Genomic DNA, 21,735 nt, shown 5'->3' with positions numbered 1-21,735 from the left:
ATAATAAAGTTGACAATTGACTGTTTAGAAGGAAGATGAAAACAATGGTATTATCACAATCAAAAGCAAAGGGGCTGCATTTCAAATAGCCATTTGTGACATATTCTAGTTCACGGAGTGTGCCGCCACCTTGTGGCTTTGACGTCAACATTTTTATTTTTATTTTTATTTTATTTCACCTTTATTTAACCAGGTAGGCTAGTTGGGAACAAGTTCTCATTTACAACTGCGACCTGGCCAAGATAAAGCAAAGCAGTGTGACACAGACAACAACACAGAGTTACACATGGAATAAGCAAAAAACAAGCCAATAACACAATAAACAAGTCAATGACACAGTAGGAAAAAATATATATATATCTATATACAGTGTGTGCAAAAGGCATGAGGAGGCAGGCAATAAATAGGCCATAGGAGCGAATAATTACAATTTAGCAGATTAACACTGGAGTGATAAATGAGCAGATGATGATGTGCAAGTAGAGATACTGGTGTGCAAAAGAGCAGAAAAGTAAATAAAAACAGTATGGGGATGAGGTAGGTAGATTGGGTGGGCTATTTACAGATGGACTATGTATAGCTGCAGCGATCGGTTAGCTGCTCAGATAGATGATGTTTAAAGTTGGTGAGGGAAATAAAAGTCTCCAACTTCAGCAATTTTTGCAATTCGTTCCAGTCACTGGCAGCAGAGAACTGTAAGGAAAGGCGGCTGGCTTTGGGGATGATCAGTGAGATATACCTGCTGGAACGTGTGCTACGGGTGGGTGCTGTTATCGTGACCAGTGAACTGAGATAAGGCGGAGCTTAACCTAGCATAGACTTTTAGATGACCTGGAGCCAGTGGGTCTGGCGACGAATATGTAGCGAGGGCCAGCCGACTAGAGCATACAGGTTGCAGTGGTGGGTGGTATAAGGTGATTTGGTAACACAACGGATGGCACTGTGATAGACTTCATCCAGTTTGCTGAGTAGAGTATTGGAAGCTATTTTGTAGATGACATTGCCGAAGTCGAGGATCGGTAGGATAGTCAGTTTTACTAGGGTAAGTTTGGCGGCGTGAGTGAAGGAGGCTTTGTTGCGAAATAGAAAGCTGATTCTAGATTTGATTTTGGATTGGAGATTTTTAATATGAGTCTGGAAGGAGAGTTTACAGTCTAACCAGACGCCTAGGTATTTATAGTTGTCCACATATTCTAGGTCGGAACCGTCCAGGGTGGTGATGCTAGTCGGGCGGGCGGGTGCGAGCAGCGAACGGTTGAAAAGGATGCATTTGGTTTTACTAGCGTTTAAGAGCAGTCGGAGGCCACTGAAGGAGTATTGTATGGCATTGAAGCTCGTTTGGAGGTTAGTTAGCACAGTGTCCAAGGAAGGGCCAGAAGTATACAGAATGGTGTCGTCTGCGTAGAGGTGGATCAGGGAATCGCCCGCAGCAAGAGCTACATCATTGATATATACAGAGAAAAGAGTCAGCCCGAGAATTGAACCCTGTGGTACCCCCATAGAGACTGCCAGAGGTCAGGACAACATGCCCTCCGATTTGACACACTGAACTCTGTCTGCAAAGTAGTTGGTGAACCAGGCGAGTCAGTCATTAGAAAAACCAAGGCTAATGAGTCTGCCGATAAGAATACGGTGATTGACAGAGTCGAAAGCCTTGGCCAGGTCGATGAAGACGGCTGCACAGTACTGTCTTTTATTGATGGCGGTTATGATATCATTCAGTACCTTGAGCGTGGCTGAGGTGCACCCATGACCGGCTCGGAAACCGGATTGCACAGCGGAGAAGGTATGGTGGGATTCGAAATGGTCAGTGATCTGTTTATTAACTTGGCTTTCGAAGACTTTAGATAGGCAGGGCAGGATGGATATAGGTCTGTAACAGTTTGGGTCTAGGGTGTCACCCCCTTTGAAGAGGGGGATGACCGCGGCAGCTTTCCAATCTTTAGGGATCTCGGACGATACGAAAGAGAGGTTGAACAGGCTGGTAATAGGGGTTGCAACAATGGCGGCGGATAGTTTTAGAAAGAGAGGGTCCAGATTGTCTAGCCCAGCTGATTTGTATGGGTCCAGGTTTTGCAGCTCTTTCAGAACATCTGCTATCTGGATTTGGGTGAAGGAGAAGCTGGGGAGGCTTGATCAATGATCAAAAAATGATCAACAGTTGGACTAGGCCTACTAGTCTAGTAACCACTGCTCAGTAACCACTGCCCTACCACCAGGTGTCTCCTCATACCTACTTTTTTAGATCTTATTAAGAAAGATAATCTGTGTGTGCAGATGCAAAACTAGGCTATTGACACATTGGGAGTCTCTATTTCATCATAGGCTATACATGTTCTGAGGAGAGGTGCGAAAAGATAGCCTAATTTATTTACAATGGTCTACTTCTAGTCTTGATGACCCAATTGCATATAAATGTTCAATCCATGGAGCGGGGAAAAGACACTTTGAATACCTTCGAGGTCACCACGGTCAAATGCACCAACTTGGACATGGAACGCACGACTGGCGCAAAGACCTTGAAAAAGGACTTTGCAAGTACTTTCCTGGCAGTAATTTATGTGCAAGCTTGACTTATTCGAATCAGACACCTTTTTAAAGTGTCAATTAGAAAGTTGTTCACACATCCCCCTTCCCTTCGAAGTAATGCATTGTATTTGTTATCTTTGTAGAGTTAACAAGACAAAAAGTTCCTTGTATTATTCTATTTACAGTAACACTCGACCCTGTTAGTATTAATCCAAATGGTGTTTGTGTGTGTGTGTGTGTGTGTGTGTGTGTGTGTGTGTGTGTGTGTGTGTGTGTGTGTGTGTGTGTGTGTGTGTGTGTGTGTGTGTGTGTGTGTGTGTGTGTGTGTGTGTGTGTGTGTGTGTGTGTGTGTGTGTGTGTGTGTGTGTGTGTGTGTGTGTCTGTTTGAGAGAGAGAGAGTAGGCAGTCGCTATCCAGGGACCAATCGCTCCGCATGAACAGCTCTAGAAGCATAGTATTGTGAGATCCAACCCCGACTTCAATATTTCAGAATTGACCAAAAGCAGAGATTGCAGTGTAATTCAAAACCACTAGAAACGGAATATAGGCAACATTTTCAAAGAGCTATCAACTTTTAGCCCACTGGATGTAGGCTACCTGGGGACAATGTAGAGCGCATTTTTTTTGTTGTCAGTGTGGGTTGGAACAGGTGAATTGCAAGTAGCGACAATATCAAGGACCACCAAGAACAACAAAGATTCACAACAGTCAGACATCTGAAGGTAAGGTCCTCAACAGATTAATTGAATTTTCTGAAGAGATGGAGGTACAGTTAAGTGTTGAGTAACACAACCAATACGCACGGTCTAATACTGACACTCAAAAGCCAGTAGAGACTATACAACTTTCGTGGGTTTTTGTAAATTGTTCCAAAAAATATTTAATAGTTAGTTAAAAGCCTATAGTTGAGCTTCATGTATCTGTTGTGAAGAGATTTTGCGATTCAAACTTTGGTGAAGCACATGCAAACGTTAGGTACATCATGTTATATAAATGTTAAAAAATGTTTTTTATAGATGTCCAAAATATGGAATATTAACACTATATAGCCCAGTGTTTCTTAATCCTGAGGGTATCCATTTTTACAAAACAACTACCACACCTGATTCAAATCATCAAAGCCTGATGACGAGTTTATCCTTGAAATCAAATCAAATCAAATGTGTATTGATCACGTGCCGCATACAACAGGTGTAGACTTTACAGTGAAATGCTTACTTACGAGCCCATTCCCAACAGTGCAGAGTTCAAATGTAAGACAAATATTTGCTCAATTAAATTAAAGGAAATAGTAAGACAATAAAAACAATAGTGAGGCTATATACAAGAAGTACCAGTACCGGGTCAATGTGCAGGTGTGCTAGATAATTGAGGTAATGCAGTATGTACATGTGGTTAGAAACAAAAATATGCACCCCTTTGGTTCCCCAGGAACCACTGCTTATATACACTTACATATTACAGTTTTTTACAATCGCTTTGGCACTAATTTTTGAACCATGATGTCATTTTTCAAAACTCTAGCCACAACCAATGATCAAAATGCAATTTTTTCAAAACTTGCTTGGATACAATACACATAAAGCTAAGATAATTTGTTCATTGAACTAAAATCACCTGTTCAAAATGACACAACTTAACATCAAAGTATTACCGTTTCAAAATGCAATTCACACGTTACATCTGAAATGACTGTCTACAATGATCTAACTATCAATTGATACAACTGCTCAAAATGATAAGTAACTGTTGCATTACTCTTAATGCATAGTTTTATGGAAACTGACAAACAAAATTCCATGTTAGGTCATGAAAGTTTCAGGATAACAAGATCCATTGACACCAATTACCGTGGAACATGAACCAATTGGACTACATTATCTATGGATGTAATATTTCATCATCATTCTTTATCAGACACTGTTTCTATGGTCGCATGTACCACTTTTCCAGACCATGTTTTCAGATTTGACATTACTGTACACTCACCGGCCACTTTATTAGGTAAACCTATCTAGTACTGGGTAGGACCCCCTTTTGCCTCCACAACAGCCTGAATTATTCATGGTGTTGTACGTTAAGAGATGCCATTCTGCACACCACTGTTTTAAACAGCTGTTATTTGAGAATTTGTGGCCTTTCTGTTAGCTTGAATGAGTTTGGACATTCTCCTCTGACCTCTCTCATTAACAAGGTGTTTTTGCCCACAGAACTGCCGCTCACTGAATGTGTTTTATTCATCGCACCATTCTCTGTAAACTCTAGAGACTGTAGTGCGTAAAAATCCCAGGAGGGCAGCTGTTTCTGAGATGCTGAAATCACCATGTGTGGCATCAACAATCATACCACGGTCAAAGTTGCTTAGATTACTCATCTTGCCTGTTCTAATGTTTGGTCAAACAACATCTAAAGCTCTCTACTCTATATACTCTATATATTGAGTTGCAGGCAGCTACATGATTCGTTGTTCGAATGTAACCTTCCTTGATGAGCTAAGTCAGGTCTGTAGAGGTGATGGCATGACCTATGTCATTGTGTGCGATAATGTCAGGTTCCACCATGCTCAAATGGTGCAAGCATGGTTTCAGGCCCAACCACAATTTACCACCCTGTACTTACCCCCATACTCTCCTTTCCTTAAAAATATCCAAAATGTCAATTTATTTGGCGTGTTTGATCCAGAAAAACACCGGTTCCAACTTGTGCAACGTGACTACAAAATATCTCAAGAGTTACCTGTAAACTTTGCCAAAACATTTCAAACTACTTTTGTAATACAAATGTAGGTATTTTTTTACGTAAATAATCGATAAAATTGAAGACGGGATGATCTGTGTTCAATACAGGATTAAAACAAACTGTAGCTAGCTTTCTGGTCACGTGCCTCTATCTAACAGTACACTTCAAGTTACCCTCGTTCTGGATGGCGTACTTCTTCATTACACAAAGGAAAAAACCTCAACCAATTTCTAAAGACTGTTGACATCCAGTGGAAGCGGTAGAACTGCAAGAAGGTAAATTAGAAATCTGGATTACCAATGAAAATCCATTGAAAAGAGAGTGACCTCAAAAAAAAAGAATCTGAATGGTTTGTCCTCGGGGTTTCGCCTGCTAAATAAGTTCTGTTATACTCACAGACATGATTCAAACAGTTTTAGAAACTTCAGAGTGTTTTCTATCCAAATCCACTAATAATATGCATGTCTTATCTTCTGGGGATGAGTAGCTGGCAGTTGAATTTGGGTATGCTTTTCATCCAAACGTGAAAATGCTGCCCCCTATCCTAGAGAAGTTCCCGATTTAGGAATTTTTCTCCACATTGAGGTGGAAGGTATATGATAGGCGCCCTCACGAACAAGCCACCCTTCTCCAGGCCATGGATGACGCATGCAATGACATCACGGCAGACCCATTTCTGGCCTGGATTCGCCATGCCCGAAGATTCTTCCCAAGATGTTTGGCTAATGAAAACATTTGTGATGTGGATGAGAACCTATGGCCAAATCCACAAGACAGGGTTGAGGGAAATATAGAAGTACGGTAATCAAACCTTTGTTTTGCTTTTTACAGTAAGCCAGGTGAGGAACACTGCAATTGATGTTTTACTGCAGTTTTTTCTATTTTTGTAGCTAATTATTTTTGCTTTGATTCAAAGAAACCTATGAGTGATTTTATTGTATTTCATCAATAAATTTCAGATTTTGTTCAATGATTCCACTCTGTCTGTAGAATTCTCTTTACTAGTCCTTTTACAGTGATGTACTTACGTGTGGTACCATAATGAAACATGTATCACATATTTTGTACTACAATATTTAATGATTGAACGAACAACTACACAGTGAAACTATCGGTATCTTGTGTGTGGGAGATCTAAATTAATGTTCCTATGGTATTTCGTGATAAATTAGTTATTTGAACCAATGATTCTGCAAGTGCAAGGTTTCTTTAAAGATATGAATGCACAATGCAATGTTTGAACATTGGACAGCCTGTGTTACAAGTGATGACCGTTTTGAGTTTTTTGTCTCGAGTTTTGAAAAATTACCACAAGGTTCTGAAATTAGTGCCAAAGTGATTGTTAAAAACTGTAATCGATACATTTTCAGATGAAGACAGCATTGACTGTCACTTTTGTTGCACGCACAGTACACACCTGAGCAGGTGAGCCCTTTTTTCTGCAACATTATATTCCTGCCTTCTCTGTAATTTCATTGGTTTGAAAGAGTGATATTCTTGAGTGATTTGTCAGAGCTGCTGCCTGTCAAGTCTTCAGTGAGGTTTTGAGATTCGTATTGGCGATGGATTGAGAATAATACCGGTAAAAGGAAAAACGACATTTCAAATCAAATCAAATTGTATTGGTCGCCGAATACAACTGGTGTAGACTTTACTGTGACATGTTTGCTGATGAGCCCTTCCCAACGAAGCAGAGTTTAATAATACAAATAAAATAAAATAATGGAGCTATATAGAGGGAGTACCAGTACCAGATCAATGTGGAGCTATATAGGGAGTACCAGTACCAGATCAATGTGGAGCTATATAGAGGGAGTACCAGTACCAGATCAATGTGGAGCTATATAGAGGGAGTACCAGTACCAGATCAATGTGGAGTATATATAGAGGGAGTACCAGTACCAGATCAATGTGGAGCTATATAGAGGGAGTACCAGTACCAGATCAATGTGGAGCTATATAGAGGGAGTACCAGTACCAGATCAATGTGGAGCTATATAGAGGGAGTACCAGTATCAACCAATGAGTGAAACTGATGCATGGTAAAAAAATATATATATATAATAATAAAAAAGAAAGATTCTTCATGGTATTCAGTTTAAGGTTGAATGACCTTAGTTGGTGATTGAAAGAGTTAATGGCAGAAGAGGTGTGGTTAACATATCCATGCTTTTTCATGGTTTTAAGGTTGGGAACAGAGACCATGTTTGTGTTTGTGTGTGTGAGAGTGAGAGTGTGAGTGAGAGTGAAACTGAGAGTGAAAGTGTGAGTTTGTGTGAGTGTGTGTGTGAGAAAGTGTGAGTGAGAGGATGAGTGAGACAGAGTGTGAGGGTGAGAGTGCATGTGAGTGTGAGTGTGAGTTTGTGTGAGCGTGAGTGTGTGTGTGAGAGTGAGAGTGTGAGTAAGAGTGTGTGTGAGTTAAGAGTGTGAGAGTGACCGTGTGTGAGTGCGTGTGTGTGAGAGAGAGAGAGTGTGTGAGTGTGTGTGGCACTAGCCTGTGCACGTGTTTGTATGTGTGAGATCAAGAGGTTCAAAACAATTGTCTTTCACTTCCCTCCACAAACAATTGACGGATGTTGTGCTACTTACTCCCTAGTTCCCAACATTAGCTTTGTTACATTATTGGCAGAATTGCGTCCAGAAAAGGTTATTAGATGAGGGTTATTCAATTAATGCACCTGGAAAGTATTTATCTTATGGCTAAGCACTGGCTCCATGGCAGGAAACTAAACAGCATCCACCACCACAACAACTCCATCTATTTGGTTATAAGATGGCTGTCGTCAACTCAGCATTATGTAATTTGACAGGGACAGAGACAAACGGCATGGCACAGCACTAAAAGACGTCTGGGACTACTGTAGAGATGCTTAATAAAACAATTTGGCAGTTGTTTAGATGGGTTTGACAAACTCTTCACGAGGAGAAGTCTTGGTATAAAAATAGAGAACCTCGAAAGGCTCATGGCACCTCATCTCAAGTTCAACTTATAGTTAGAGCAGCACATACAGTACAATATGTGCTGTGAGTGTGTTTCCTGTACTATGCTATCCAATGAGTGTGACTCAACAAGAGTGTCTCAACTGACATTCCTAAGTGTTATCACTGGGGCGGCATGTAGCCTAGTGGTTAAGAGTGTTGGGCCATTAAGCAAAAGTTCACTGGTTTCTCCTAGGTGAAAAATATGTTTATGTGTACCTCGAGCAAGGCACTTAACCCTAATTTATCCTGCAAGTCACTCAATGATTCTTAGAAGGGATCAATGCCAGCTCCAGCAATACCTCCACGTGTGTTTTTGTGTTGCTGGCTTATTCTTACCTCCTGAGGATTTCTCAGAAAACATTCAACAGAAACATAATCTCTCCATCAGTTGCTTGTGTGATGTGGGTAAACACCACTACATCCTGATTACAGTATGATTTTATTTGTTTGCTCCTGACTCAGATTTAGCTGTTTGGGTGTATCGAGAGTAACTCTTTTGAAGGGATGACAAAGTCATTAGTTTCTCACTTCTCTTCCTCTTAAATAACCTTCTCGGATGCCAACACACTCAGACTCTCCCTCTTCTCTTTCTGTGTGAACAGGTTCTGCTGAATTCCATGGATCGGACACTCAAGAGGCTTCATCTCCTTCTGCTCCCGACCGCTGTCACTTTCTGGTCTCTCCCCTTCTCTATGGCCGCCAGCGTGACCCCAGGGGGGTGTGGCTCCAATGTAGGCTCCCTGTACTATAGCCTGTGTGACCTCAGTGCCGCATGGGGCATCGTACTGGAGTCATTCGCGGCGGCCGGCGTGGTGGGTTCCATCATCCTCCTCATCGTCCTCCTGGCCAGCCTACCCTTCATCACAGACAAGAACAAGAGGAGCTCCGTGGGGCTCCATGCCTGCTTCCTGATCTGTACCCTGGGCCTCTTCTGCCTCACTTTCTCCTTCATCGTAGGGAAGGACTTCGCCACCTGTGCCTCGCGGCGCTTCCTCTTCGGGGTGCTGTTTGCCGGGTGCTTCACGTGTCTTCTCATGCAGTGTGTGAGGCTGAACCTCCTGGCCCGCAGGGGGGATCAGGGGCCCCGGGCCTGGGTTCTGTGTCTGGGAGCCCTGGGGCTCTGGCTGGTGGAGGTGGTCATCAACACAGAGTGGCTGATCATTACCATTGTTCGCTACCCACTGTCACCGCTCAACGTTACAGGGACAGCACTAGGCACGGCCGCCGACGTGCCCTGTAACATCGCCAACCAGGACTTTGTAATGGCGCTGATCTACGTACTGAATCTTCTCCTAGCTGTCGTAGTGGCATCCTTACCCTCCCTGTGCGGGAAACACAAGCAGAGACGCCAGGAGGGAGCCTTTCTCCTCGTCACAGGTCTCCTCTCTGTGTTCATCTGGGTGGCCTGGATCACCATGTACGTCTGGGGGAACCTGATGACGGGTGGACCCAGCTGGGATGACCCTACCCTGGCCATCGCCCTGGTCTGCAATGCCTGGGTGTTCCTGGTCCTCTACACCATCCCAGAGATCTGCTCTCTGACTCAGGAGGATGGGGGGGCGCCGGGGTTCGGAGAGGACCTGTACCCCAGTAGAGGGGTGGGCTACGAGACCATCCTGAAGGATCAAGGAGCCCAGAATATGTTTATGGAGAACAAGGCTTTCTCTATGGATGAGAACGCAGGTATGTAGACATACATTCATGCATGCACACACAGGCGCGCGCACACGCACGCACACACACACACACACACACACACACACACACACACACGTAAGCTGCACACACATTCACAAACACACACTGACACTTGTTGACCCACTAATTACCTGGCTTCACTAATTAGTACACTTCACTAGACGACAAGATGTTTTGTCCTCTTGCTGGCACATCACATACAGTGGATGATTCTAACACACCTAGCAAAAATTAGAGGGGGAGGTTCATTAAGAGGGCCACTGAAGCTTGCATCAGTACAGTCAGGCACATGAATAAGGGAACATTGTTGTCTGCATGGAGCGATCTTCACACACTATCAGTGAAGAAACACAATGAATGGCATCGAAACGGTAATGAACTTCACACCCAGTTTACGTTCTCCAAACTCTTCAGAATTTGATATGCTGGTTTTAATCCTGTTGGTGACCCGTATCTGATCTAGTAGGATGCAGCCGGGCCAGACAGGACACTGTGTCCCTCCTCCTCCCACTCTATCTCTTTGATGCTGCTCTACCTGCCCTCAGCCTGCCCTAGCCTCATCTCATCACCACAAGGTTGCGTTCCAAATGGCACCCAATTTCCTATGTAGTGCATGCACTTCTTTTGACCAGGGCACATAGGTCTCTGGTCAAACGTAGTGCACTATATTGGGAATAGTGTGCCCTTTGGGACGCATACCATGGCTTAGGTTAAAGTAGGAGGGATAATAGCACATGGTAATGTGGATGGCGGATGGCGCCTTATGAGTTAGCAGCTCTGTCCTGACTGAGAGATTAGCTTACTGTATGTCCTGGTCTGCTGAGAGATCAGCTGGCACCACGCCCTATCAAGACAATATTAGAAGATAGAGGGACACCATTTTTACTGACTGGAATATCATGTTTGAATAAATTAAACAAAATAACATTTGTCCTAGCCCATCAAACTAATAATGAGAAGAGAACGGAGAATGTTGGGGGAAAAACAACCCTTCCATGTTTGGCGATTATATTAAATAGTTAAAGGGAATGTTTGTTTCTGGTAGAGACTGAGAACAAAGGATGATGTCCTTCATGATGAGAGAGAGCTATGAAAACATGAAATAGTCAGTCACTGTCTATGTTTAGCCAGAGGACTTATTTAAAAGTTAAGCTACCGAGTCGCCTCTCCCACACACACGTTCCATTACCACCAATCTACCAGGTGATTCAATGGGAGTTTGTAATTACTCACACGTTAGTAGATGTCTAGAATAGAACAGTGACCTAACCAGTGTCCCATGCATACATAAATGTTGACACAACACACTCCTCAGCTCTGATTCAGTCCCAATATCAATGCTTGTGTTTGCGTTACTGTGCCGTCTCCATAGATACCTAGTCAGTTGCACAACAGAATGAATTCAACTGAAATGTGTCTTCTGCATTTAACCCAACCCCTCTGAATCAGAACATCTGAACATTCTGTACATTTTCATTATCTTGAACAGGCCCCAGGTGTAGATAATCAAGTCAAACCAATCAACCAATGATATTGTGTACAGATAAGTATAAAAAGTTGTGACACTGTACTGCACAGCAAATTCTCCAGTGTTACTTAAAAAATATATCATTTTTAAGGCTTTACACTAAGCAGTGTTAAATCAAGTGTTGAGTCTGTGGCTCCATATAGACACCGGAACAGTGTTAAATTAACACACTGCTTAGTGTAAAGCCTTATTCAAATATTTCCCAGAGTGCCCTGTATTTGTTAAGGACAGAGAAATGGTTGTTGCATTCATCCATTTTCTGTCCGATGGACTTCACCAACTCAGATCCTAAGCTATCATAAAATTGTTTTGTTTAAAATGTTAATGAAATAGCATGCTTATTTCATAAGGCCTTGAACAAAAACCACGCCCATCATTATATCATTTCCTAGCATGCACTATTGCTGGTTTATTTTTTAGAATTGTTTGTTTTAATATCTATGTTTGTGCATGTACATATATTAATTCATTCATTCATTTATCTGATGCTACTCATATAAATTGCAAACAGTTTCTAAACTAATGCAATATGTTACTCGGATTTATTGCACCCATTACTGAAATGGTTGTTCCAGTTTAGATGCTTTAGGTAGTCTAATAGTTTAGTCTTCCAAACTCTGGCAGTCATTCTGAATACAGGTTGCAGGTAATAAAAAATCTAATAGGTGGATGTCCCCACACTGGCTGGATTACAATAGGAATTACACAACACTTTATGGCCTGTAAATGTCACGCCCTGACTTTAGTTATATTTGCTTTCTTTATTATTTGGTTAGGTCAGGGTGTGACAAGGGGTGGTTTGTTTAGTTTTTGTATTGTCTAGGGGTTTTTGCCTTGTCTAGGGATTTTTGTTATCTATGGGGATTTTGCATGGTCTAGGGGTTGTAGGTTTATGGTGGCCTGAGTGGGTTCCCAATCAGAGACAGCTGTTTATCGTTGTCTCTGATTGGGGAGCCTATTTAGGTTGTCATTTTCCATGTTGGTTTGGTGGGTAGTTGTCCATGTTTAGTTTCCTGTGAGCACTACGTTGGCGGTTCGTTTGTTAAGTGTTCTTTGTTGAATTAAAAGATGTATTCCAATCGCGCTGCACCTTGGTCCACTCCTTTAAACGTTCGTGACAGTAAACCATGATTTCCAGGCTGTTGTATAGCTCTCTAATATATATATTTTTTAGATTTGTTCTTAAAGGGGTACAAACACTACCCAGTAAAGTTATCCTTTGTACCTTTAATTGTGAGTGCATAATTGGCATGTGAGTAGGCTCGCAAAATCCTGTTTGAAGGATTCTGGATATCCTGCTTCCATTTCCAGAAAACTTCCAAAGAAGACTTTTGCAGAGTTTTGGAATTCTAACTGCAAGTCATACAGTATTAATCTGGCTTGCAAATGGAGTGTCTAATTTCTACTGGAATCCAGCAGGAGTTATGCTACCCAACAGTTAGAATTGTTATTCACCTATAACCTGCATTCAGAATGAGCACCATGGTTAGAAATATTGGGTAGAGACTACCTAAGCCAACTAAACTGGAACAAACAGTTCAGTAATGGTTGCAAAAAATCTAACTGAATGGATTTGTTTAGAAAAATGTATGTTATGTATCTTCGTGTAGCATAAGATTAATCAATGTGAATACAAAAACATAGCTATTGAAACAAACAATTCTAAAAATCAAACTGCAATAGAGCATGCTGGGAAATATAATATAATGATGGGCAAAGTTATGTGTATGAGTTTCAGACCCCTTTATTACGGTGAAAGTAGGCTCTCAAAAGGCCTGATGAAATACGTATGGTATTGGGTTCAATAACGTTTTTTTAATGATAACATGCTCACTTAGGATTTCACATTGTGAAGTCCATAGGACCGAAAATGTATTGTATGAGTAAAACAACCATGTCTCTGTCACTAACAAATCAGTCATGGATGGTAACGGTACGATTTTCTCGAAAGGCACTCTGTCAAATATTTGAAAAAAGCTTTACACTAAGCAGTGTGTTAATTTATTACTTTTCCGGTGTCTATATGGGTCAACAAACTCCACACTTTCAGTGTTTATTCAACCCTGTCAGTGTTTATTATTATTAATTATATTTTTTAACACAAAAATGTGTCTTATAAGTCCATGTCCCAGGTCATTTGTTGTGTAGATCCATGTATATTCCTCAATGCTAAATGGAAAGATAAGTGCTATGTAATTCCCTGGTTCATTCTGTGCTTATCTTTTCCATTAATTTGGGAATGAGGGATGTACCTGAACCTACATAACTGATGGCATTGGACAGAATAAGGAAATTATGTTTGTTTCAGCATCACTGGAAGAACGTTCAGGTCTGACCGTTGCTCAATGATTGACAAAACATTTGATACGCTGATGTTCATCAAATGCAATCACCATCTTAAATGATTAACCAAGAACCATAGGCTATGACAATGATGTAAACATTAATGTAATGCATGATGTAAAGAAATCCTGAAAAATAAATGTTAACCAATAAAACAAAATCAGTTTGTATTACTTTCCATAATTTATTTCCATTATTTCGATTGATAAATACTATGTGTTAATGATAATATATTTAGACTAATTAAACTACCTGTTCTAGTTTTTGGTTCTTCATCAAATATTTAGCAGCCAATTAATCATTTTTTGTTATTTTCAAATAACTTCAAATATCTTCAATAATTATTTGGTTTTCTGAGACCTGTATTTGAATATCAAAGGAAATAGTTGCCAATAGTTGCCTTTAGTTGATTCTCTATATTCGACTACCTCGAGTATTTCAAAAGTTGGCATTTTCAAACAAGCTACAGAATACAACTATTTCCTGCACAGGTCTGATTTGCACTACCATTGTTTATAGAGGTTGCACAGTTGAATGCACAATGGAGATACTAGAGTTAGGGGCCAATTCAGACTTAGGAAATCTATACATTTTTTACGTGTTTTCATTTAAGCACTTCACAGTATTTGGTATTCAGACTTACCTTATGCAAGTGCGTAACGAGCTCTTTGTGTGTGGCTCCCTTATGCGCACTGAATAAATTTAGTTAAACCGCCAAAAATCCTCCCACTTGTTGGCCAACAGATTTTGTCATGGAATTTTCAGTAGGTTTACATTTATCTAAAGCTATCCCTTTAAATACGGTGTACCTTTTAATTTTATCGACAGACTCACTAGAATATATTGAGAGAACAGGGCTCAATAAAGAAAGCCATCAAAATACACATATTAATCTCCTTTTAGTTAATCAAAAAAATATTCAGATATCAGAAAAGTATTGCAACCCCACCATGTAAAAAAAAAAGGTAATGCAGTCAACAGTCAGTGTTAATTTTTTGATTTGTGGCTATGACAATTACAGTATAACAGCCAGCAGCATACCACCGCTGGCTTACTTCTGAAGCAAAGCAGGGTTGGTCCTGGTCAGTCCCTGGAAGTGGTGTTGGAGGGCAAGTAGGAGGCACCCTTTCCTCTGGTCAAACAAATATCCCAGTGCAGTGATTGGCGACACTGCCCTGTATAGGGTGCTGCATTTCGGATGGGACATTAAACGGGTGTCCTGACTCTCTGAGCTCATTAAAGATCCCATGGCACTTATTGTAAGAGTAGGGGTGTTAACCCTGGTGTCCTGGCTAAATTCCCAATCTGGCCCTCAAACCATCACGGTCACTTACAGTAATAATCCACAGTTTACATTTGGCTCATTCATCCCCCGTAACTATTCCCCAGGTCGTTGCTGTAAATGAGAATGTGTTCTCAGTCAACTTACCTGGTAAAATAACAAGTCAGTCTGACAGTATTTCAATCAGTTTACCTTGTTGATCGAATGTCATCACATTTAATATTTTTTGTTGTTGTTGAAAGTTTGGATTACAGACATACAAGGAGTGTAGCGACACGAACAGTAACGTCTTACAGATTGAGTTTGATAGCTCAGCTGCAGTCCAAATATAAACCTGATGACCGCGACAGCTTTAGTTTCCCACTGAAAACTGAACTGCACCCTTAGTATTTGTTTCATTGTCAATATTACAGATATGCATGGATGATAGCAATACTGACGTCTTATAAATTGAGCTTGATAGCTTAGCTGCATCTGAGTCTGAGTATAAACCTGTTTCTCCAATGACCCCATTCTCAAATAAGGCGACCCCCCATGTTGAGGAAACACTGATTTACATTTACATTTACATTTAAGTCATTTAGCAGACGCTCTTATCCAGAGCGACTTACAAATTGGATTTAGAGTTAGGAGAGTATTTATGAATCTACCTACTTCATAAAAAGAACAGATCATCCTGAAAGTTGCCATATTCAGTTCAATCCATGAAATATTGGAAGGGGAGAAAAGTGTACAATAGTGGTTGAACAATAGTCATATCAATCTACCTTAATCCTCACTGATGATGGAACTGTGATGACAACGGTCCAGTCGTCATGAACCGTGATCCAGGCTTCAGGCTTAAACTGACATATTTTGTCTGCATTACATAAGGATTCAAATAGGCTACATGTTCCTTGTAACTTGTAATTCAAAATGATTCATTATTGCTAGTGACCCTCAGCAACAACCACATGGACGTGGCAGCGTTTACAGAGGAAACAAATAAAAATGGTCTAAATCAAACAATGTATTGAAATGTAGGGTAAGCCTACCAACTGAAAGGAACTAACACTAAATTGGCAGTTAAATATGTGTGGTTATTAGTTACGGTTGCTACCGATATTGGCTTATAACATTGAACATTGAACATGTACTTTTCATTTTGCCGCCATATGACTGATTGTATTTGTCTCCAGCAATCACAGCGTCAAATAGATCTAAAAACAATTACAAATGTATTGATATTTATCCCCTTATCCAAACAGATTACTCATTTACCAACTCCTATCAATAGTTCTCATCACTTTATAAATTACAGTGCATGCAGAACGGTGCTAATACTATTGGGGAAATGAAAGTAGCTGTTTTTCTACTTCGAACTGAAAGGTTAGCTAGACGTTATTCATGGTTTCCTCGTGCATAAGGGTGGTGGAATCATGAGGGAATTAAGTCAAGGTCTAATTATGTGGCATCTGTAGTCACACCTCTGCCACACCTCCATTTATGTGATCTCCACCCTAAACGAATACATGGCTGGCACATGAATTTCCCCATGCTTAAATTGTCAGAATAGACACAGAGAGAAAATTGCATAAAACGTTAATTAAGTTCCATTGACGCGCACATAACTTAGGTCTGAATTCCACCCTTATAGCCTAAATCAGTGGTTTATGATCTTGTCATGGTGGTTAAAACCATGACTGGTTGCTTGGGAACACTGAATACCTAGAGCCCTCAAACTCAACTCTGCACCTCAAAGCTAGTTCCACTGAGTTTTTCATTGTGCTCCTCTAATCAGGAACTGATCAGGTTGGCACAATTAATTATCACGTAGAACAAAAAACCAGCAGCCGACGGCCCTTGTAGGTTAAGAGTTGAATACCCCTGACCTAGAGGAGGACAACATTTGAGAGCTGAGTATCTGACTAAGTTGGATTGATTGAGATTAGAAGTTGAATATGTATTTATATAAAGAAACTATCCATTGTCCTTACGTATATTATTATTGTTGTCTGTTTTCTTGTTGTACATTTCAGGTCCGAAGGTTGTGTCCCCATACAGCGGCTACAGTGGTCAGCTCCGCAGTTCTGTCTACCAGCCCACAGAGCTAGCTATCATTAGCAAGGGAATGGGGAATGTGAGTACTGGCCATCACGCACGCACGCACGCACGCACGCACGCACGCACGCACACACACACACACACACACACACACAGACAGATTGTTGTTGTTTTGTTTTTCAATTATCTCTTAAAAAGAAGGAGGACCCTTATTAATATCCATTCGTTTAAATATTCTTCCCTTCTCTTTTGTCTGGATGCTGATCTGCATGTTGTGGCCCATGTGTATCGCTGGCTGCAGCAGGAAATGTCCTATGAGTCTCGCATCCCCCGAGCCTCCATCAACAACAGCTCCCCGGCCCACAGAGGGGGCAGTACCCTGTCAGTATGCACCGACGAGGCCTCAGACACACAGACACAACAGGGCCACAGTGTAGGTGGAGATAGACAACCCATGTCCTCTGCCGTGCGTCCCAAATGGCACAGTCTTCATTTTATATTACACTACTTTTGCCCAGAGCCCGGTCAAAAGTAGTGCACTAAATAGGGAATAGGGTGCGATTTGGGACGAACACCTGCTGTACTCGGACACATTCTCCTCACCTTTCTCTAGCCTCTGTCTGCACACAGCACAGGCAATCCTCTCAACTCTGCCGTATACCTGTATCCATAGCAACTTGTTCTACCTACGGGTTCCTCCTGATGAATTCTCTCTTTGTCTGTGTTTCACCTTGACGAGCATGTGTATTCTCTTCCTGCTCTTGTACACGCTTATTGGATGGTGTTTAGTTCTACATTCCTATCGGATGGTTTTTAGTTCTACATTCCTATCGGATGGTTTTTAGTTCTACATTCCCATTGGATGGTTTTTAGTTCTACATTCCCATTGGATGGTTTTTAGTTCTACATTCCTATCGGATGGTTTTTAGTTCTACATTCCCATTGGATGGTTTTTAGTTCTACATTCCCAGGGAATATATTGTTTTTGTTTCTTTCTTTCCATCTTTTTCTCTTATTGAGATGTTCCTGTTTTGGGCCTTTCTTATCTTTCACTTCATTCGTCCTGTGGGGGTTCTTACTTCCTTCTGGTGTTATGGACAGTCCTCTTATCAATTCAATCTTTTTTCACATGCACATTGCATTAGGACTATCATTACACTACGCATATTTATGACATTAGCCTCATGTGCAATTCCACGATAACAGAATTACAGTGAGACTCAGATGTTTTACTTCCTTGTTGAAGGTAGACCTTCTGCATGGAGTTGTGTGGTTTGTTAAGCTTTTGAAATCAATGTTTTTTGTTTGGCATACATTTTAAAGTGAAAAATCTGAGTCCCAGCGTAATTCTGTTACCATGGAATTGCCCCTAAACAGTTTTTAACAATAACATCTCTCTTTTTTTCAGGGTAATGGACTGCACAAGAAATCCCAGTGGTGAACACAGACTTTACGTTACACCTCTCTCCTCGAGACATTTTTGTTCATCCATTTTATTCAAATCTGTTGACTCTATTTTGCTGTTGTCCATTGGATTCTTAATATGAGCTGGCTCTAAAGCGACCAGCCTATCAGACTCCAGAGGTGACGTTTGGGTGATCGATACAAACAATTTGCCTATCTATAAATGGACAGTCCTGCACAGCAAAATCAATGGTGTACATTTAACTCTGAAAGTGTTAAATGTACACTATTTTCAGTGAACATATGAGTCCCACTGAACTGGTGTTAATATAACACTTTTGAAACTGCTATAGATTGAACTCTGTTGCAGTGTTCCCCATTCAACTGTTCATAGGAACTTGATTGTGGTGTTTGCATAGCTCTACTGTAGAGTAATACGCAACACCTACAGAGTAAAACGTAACACTTGACTAATTTGCTTATTTCCCAGAGTGCCTTATCTTTTCAAGTGAATTGTAGAGTTACCACCCATGACTGTATTTGTTAACGATAGAGACATGCTTACTGAATTCTTTCATTTAAAAGGCCTGTAACTTTCACCTACTGAGTATCTAAAACTATGACTCTATGATAGTACATGTATCATGACCTAGTTTCATCCTAACACAGAGGTGTTAAGAAAGTCATGGTTTGCACACCAAAGCAGGCCTGCAAATGACATTATGCTGGCTCTCGAAGTGATGTGTAATTCTTATTGAAATCCAGCCAGAGTTGGGATATCCTACAGTTAAAATTGTTATTCACTTGCAACCTGCATTCAGAAAGATTGTCAGGGTTCTTCTTCTTTTGCAAATTGATAAGACTACCTAAACCATTTAAACTGAAACAACAATTTTAGTAACAGGTGCAATAAATTTAACTTAGTGATTGGATTAGTTTAGAAAAAATGTATGTTATTTATCTTTGTGTAGTTTAAGATGAATCAATCAATGTACATGTAAAAACACAGACATTAAAAGCAATCCTAAAACAATCTACCTGCAGTAGAGCATGCAGGGAAATATGATAATGATTAGCGTGCTTTTGATGGGACTGTTTTAATCTCCACAGTGTAAAACAATAACTATGCTTATTAACACTAACACTTGGGGATATTTTACCCAACTGAGTGTTACTTTCACTCTTACAGAGTGAATTCATCTCCTGAATAAACAAGAAATGTTACACTGAAAAATCAACACTGGCCAATTTGCTGTGTGTGTTTGACATAACCCTCTACAGATCAAAGCAACCTGCAGTCAAAGTAACCCACAGAGCAGACGGTATACCCATGGCTTAGGGAGAAAACAATATATTTTGCAAAGGTTACCATTCCGCTCACTGTGAGCTGAGCTAAGCTCTCCGCTGGACGTACTGTGACAGATGAACTGTGAGCATGCTGGAATGGTGGAAAATAATAGTCAGACTTTCTCTTAGCATGGGGGGGAGGGTATTTTGGCAACAAAGGTGGCTATATAGTAAACATGCACACTCTCTCACACACACACACACACACACACACACACACACACACACACACACACACACACACACACACACACACACACACACACACACACACACACACACACACACACACACACACACACACACACACACACACACACACACAATAGTCACATGGAAGTGCAGCCAACGACAGGATCAGTTAAGCGAGGGGCCAACAGGTGTGACGGTGTCATGGGATTTACCTGCCATCCCAGGGTTCCCAGACGAGGACTCATTAAGAGTGGAAAATTCCATATCTGGAACATCTCTATGGTTCCATGGAATCTTGGGAAAGGACTCTTCTGTCACTGGGATACCACCTAATATGAAAACACTTAGTTATAGGTTAAGCATTAAGCATTCAAATAGTGTGCACTTTCATGCTTTAAATGAAGTAAGGGCCGATATTATTAAATCAAAATCCAATCAAATCTAATTTTATTTGTCACATGCGCCGAATACAACAGGTACAGTGAAATGCTTACTTACGAGCCCATTCCCAACAGTGCAGTTTTAAGAAAATACCTTAAAACTATGTCAATGTTTAGTGCTTAGCTTGTGGATATCACTTTCATAAAGTTCACATAGCTATTTCAGTTGTAGCTAAAGGGTGTTGAATGAGTTCATGTAAATACCATGCCAATGAATGTCTCCTCACTACATAGTGTATGTATGGAAGCACTTGTATGAACTGTTGTATGAATTTGAAATAGATTTTTAACATAACTATTTACAGTACTTACTTTTTTATCAAATCAGAGTTGAGCCTACACTTGTAATTGCAATCCTGAAATGTAAATCTAATTTGAAGTTTAAAAACCACAATTAATTAATTGATTGCACATTCTGTATTGATGTCCCAAATAATAAAGATTCACTGGTGAAATACATATAGTACGAAGAGAATCTGTCATAAATAAAACCCTAATTCCGGTAATATCTTATACTGTTAATTACCCTTATACTATAATAAATGCCTATATCAGAGACTACATAATATACTATACACTGAGTGGCCAGTTTATTAGGAACACCACCCTGTTCACAAAAACGGTTCGCTCCTACAGACAGTGAGTCATGTGGCTGTGGCTTGCTATATAAAGCAGGCAGACAGGCATTGAGGCATTCAGCTACTGATCGACTGAACGTTAGAATGGGCAAAATGAGTGACCTAAGTGAGTTTGAGCATAGTATCATCGTTGGTGCCAGGCGCACCAGTTCCCGTATCTCAGAATCGGCTGTCCTCCTGGGCTTTTCACGCAAGACAGTGTCTAGGGTTTACCGAGAATGGTGCGACAAACAAAAAACATTCACTCAACGGTAGTCCTGTGGATAAAAACAGCTTGTTGGTGAGAGATCGAAGCAAAAATCATGCAAGCTAACAGCTAGCCACAAACAGGCAAATAACATTGGTCCAACGGTTTGGGTTAAATGCGGAAGACACATTTAATTTGAATGCATTCAGTTGTACAACTGACTAGGTTTCCCCTTTCCCTTGTCACAGAGGGGCTATTGCAGGAGACGATCACACCGGGTTCCACTCCTATCAGCTAAAAACAAGAAGAAGCAGCTCCAGTGGGCATTTGATCACAAACACTGTACAATTGAGGAGTGGAAAAACATTGCCTGGTCCAACGAA

The 21,735-nt window shown here is 40.8% G+C and overlaps 1 protein-coding gene across 3 annotated transcripts; it reads left to right on the top strand.

Annotated features, from left to right (window-relative positions):
• Nucleotides 1-2,930: 2,930 nt before the first annotated feature.
• gprc5c (G protein-coupled receptor, class C, group 5, member C) lies at nucleotides 2,931-19,786 on the top strand. Of its 3 annotated transcripts, none has more exons than XM_071393870.1 (5): nucleotides 2,931-3,251; nucleotides 8,853-9,933; nucleotides 17,120-17,220; nucleotides 17,449-17,577; nucleotides 18,553-19,786. In XM_071393870.1, the coding sequence occupies exons 2-5, from the start codon at nucleotides 8,868-8,870 to the stop codon at nucleotides 18,583-18,585; spliced, it is 1,329 nt and encodes a 442-aa protein (XP_071249971.1). In that variant the 5' UTR covers nucleotides 2,931-3,251; nucleotides 8,853-8,867; the 3' UTR covers nucleotides 18,586-19,786. The 3 variants fall into 3 exon arrangements, with proteins under 3 accessions (XP_071249971.1, XP_071249970.1, XP_071249972.1); XM_071393869.1 differs by having other exon boundaries at nucleotides 17,446-17,577; XM_071393871.1 differs by lacking the exon at nucleotides 17,449-17,577.
• Nucleotides 19,787-21,735: the final 1,949 nt, after the last annotated feature.

The sequence above is a fragment of the Salvelinus alpinus genome, chromosome 3 (genome assembly GCF_045679555.1).
Source record: "Salvelinus alpinus chromosome 3, SLU_Salpinus.1, whole genome shotgun sequence".
NCBI lineage: Eukaryota > Metazoa > Chordata > Actinopteri > Salmoniformes > Salmonidae > Salvelinus > Salvelinus alpinus.
Note: the sequence above shows the minus strand (reverse complement) of the source record. Positions and strands in the feature narration are given on the sequence as shown.

What these genes read in the sequence shown, in the direction of transcription:
- gprc5c (XM_071393869.1), top strand. Translation starts at nt 8,868, where the DNA reads ATGGATCGGACACTCAAGAGGCTTCATCTCCTTCTGCTCCCGACCGCT. An exon ending in CTCTATGGATGAGAACGCAG is followed by an intron (nt 9,934 to 17,119) that starts GTATGTAGACAT and finishes TGTACATTTCAG; the next exon opens with GTCCGAAGGTTGTGTCCCCA. An exon ending in TTAGCAAGGGAATGGGGAAT is followed by an intron (nt 17,221 to 17,445) that starts GTGAGTACTGGC and finishes CGCTGGCTGCAG; the next exon opens with CAGGAAATGTCCTATGAGTC.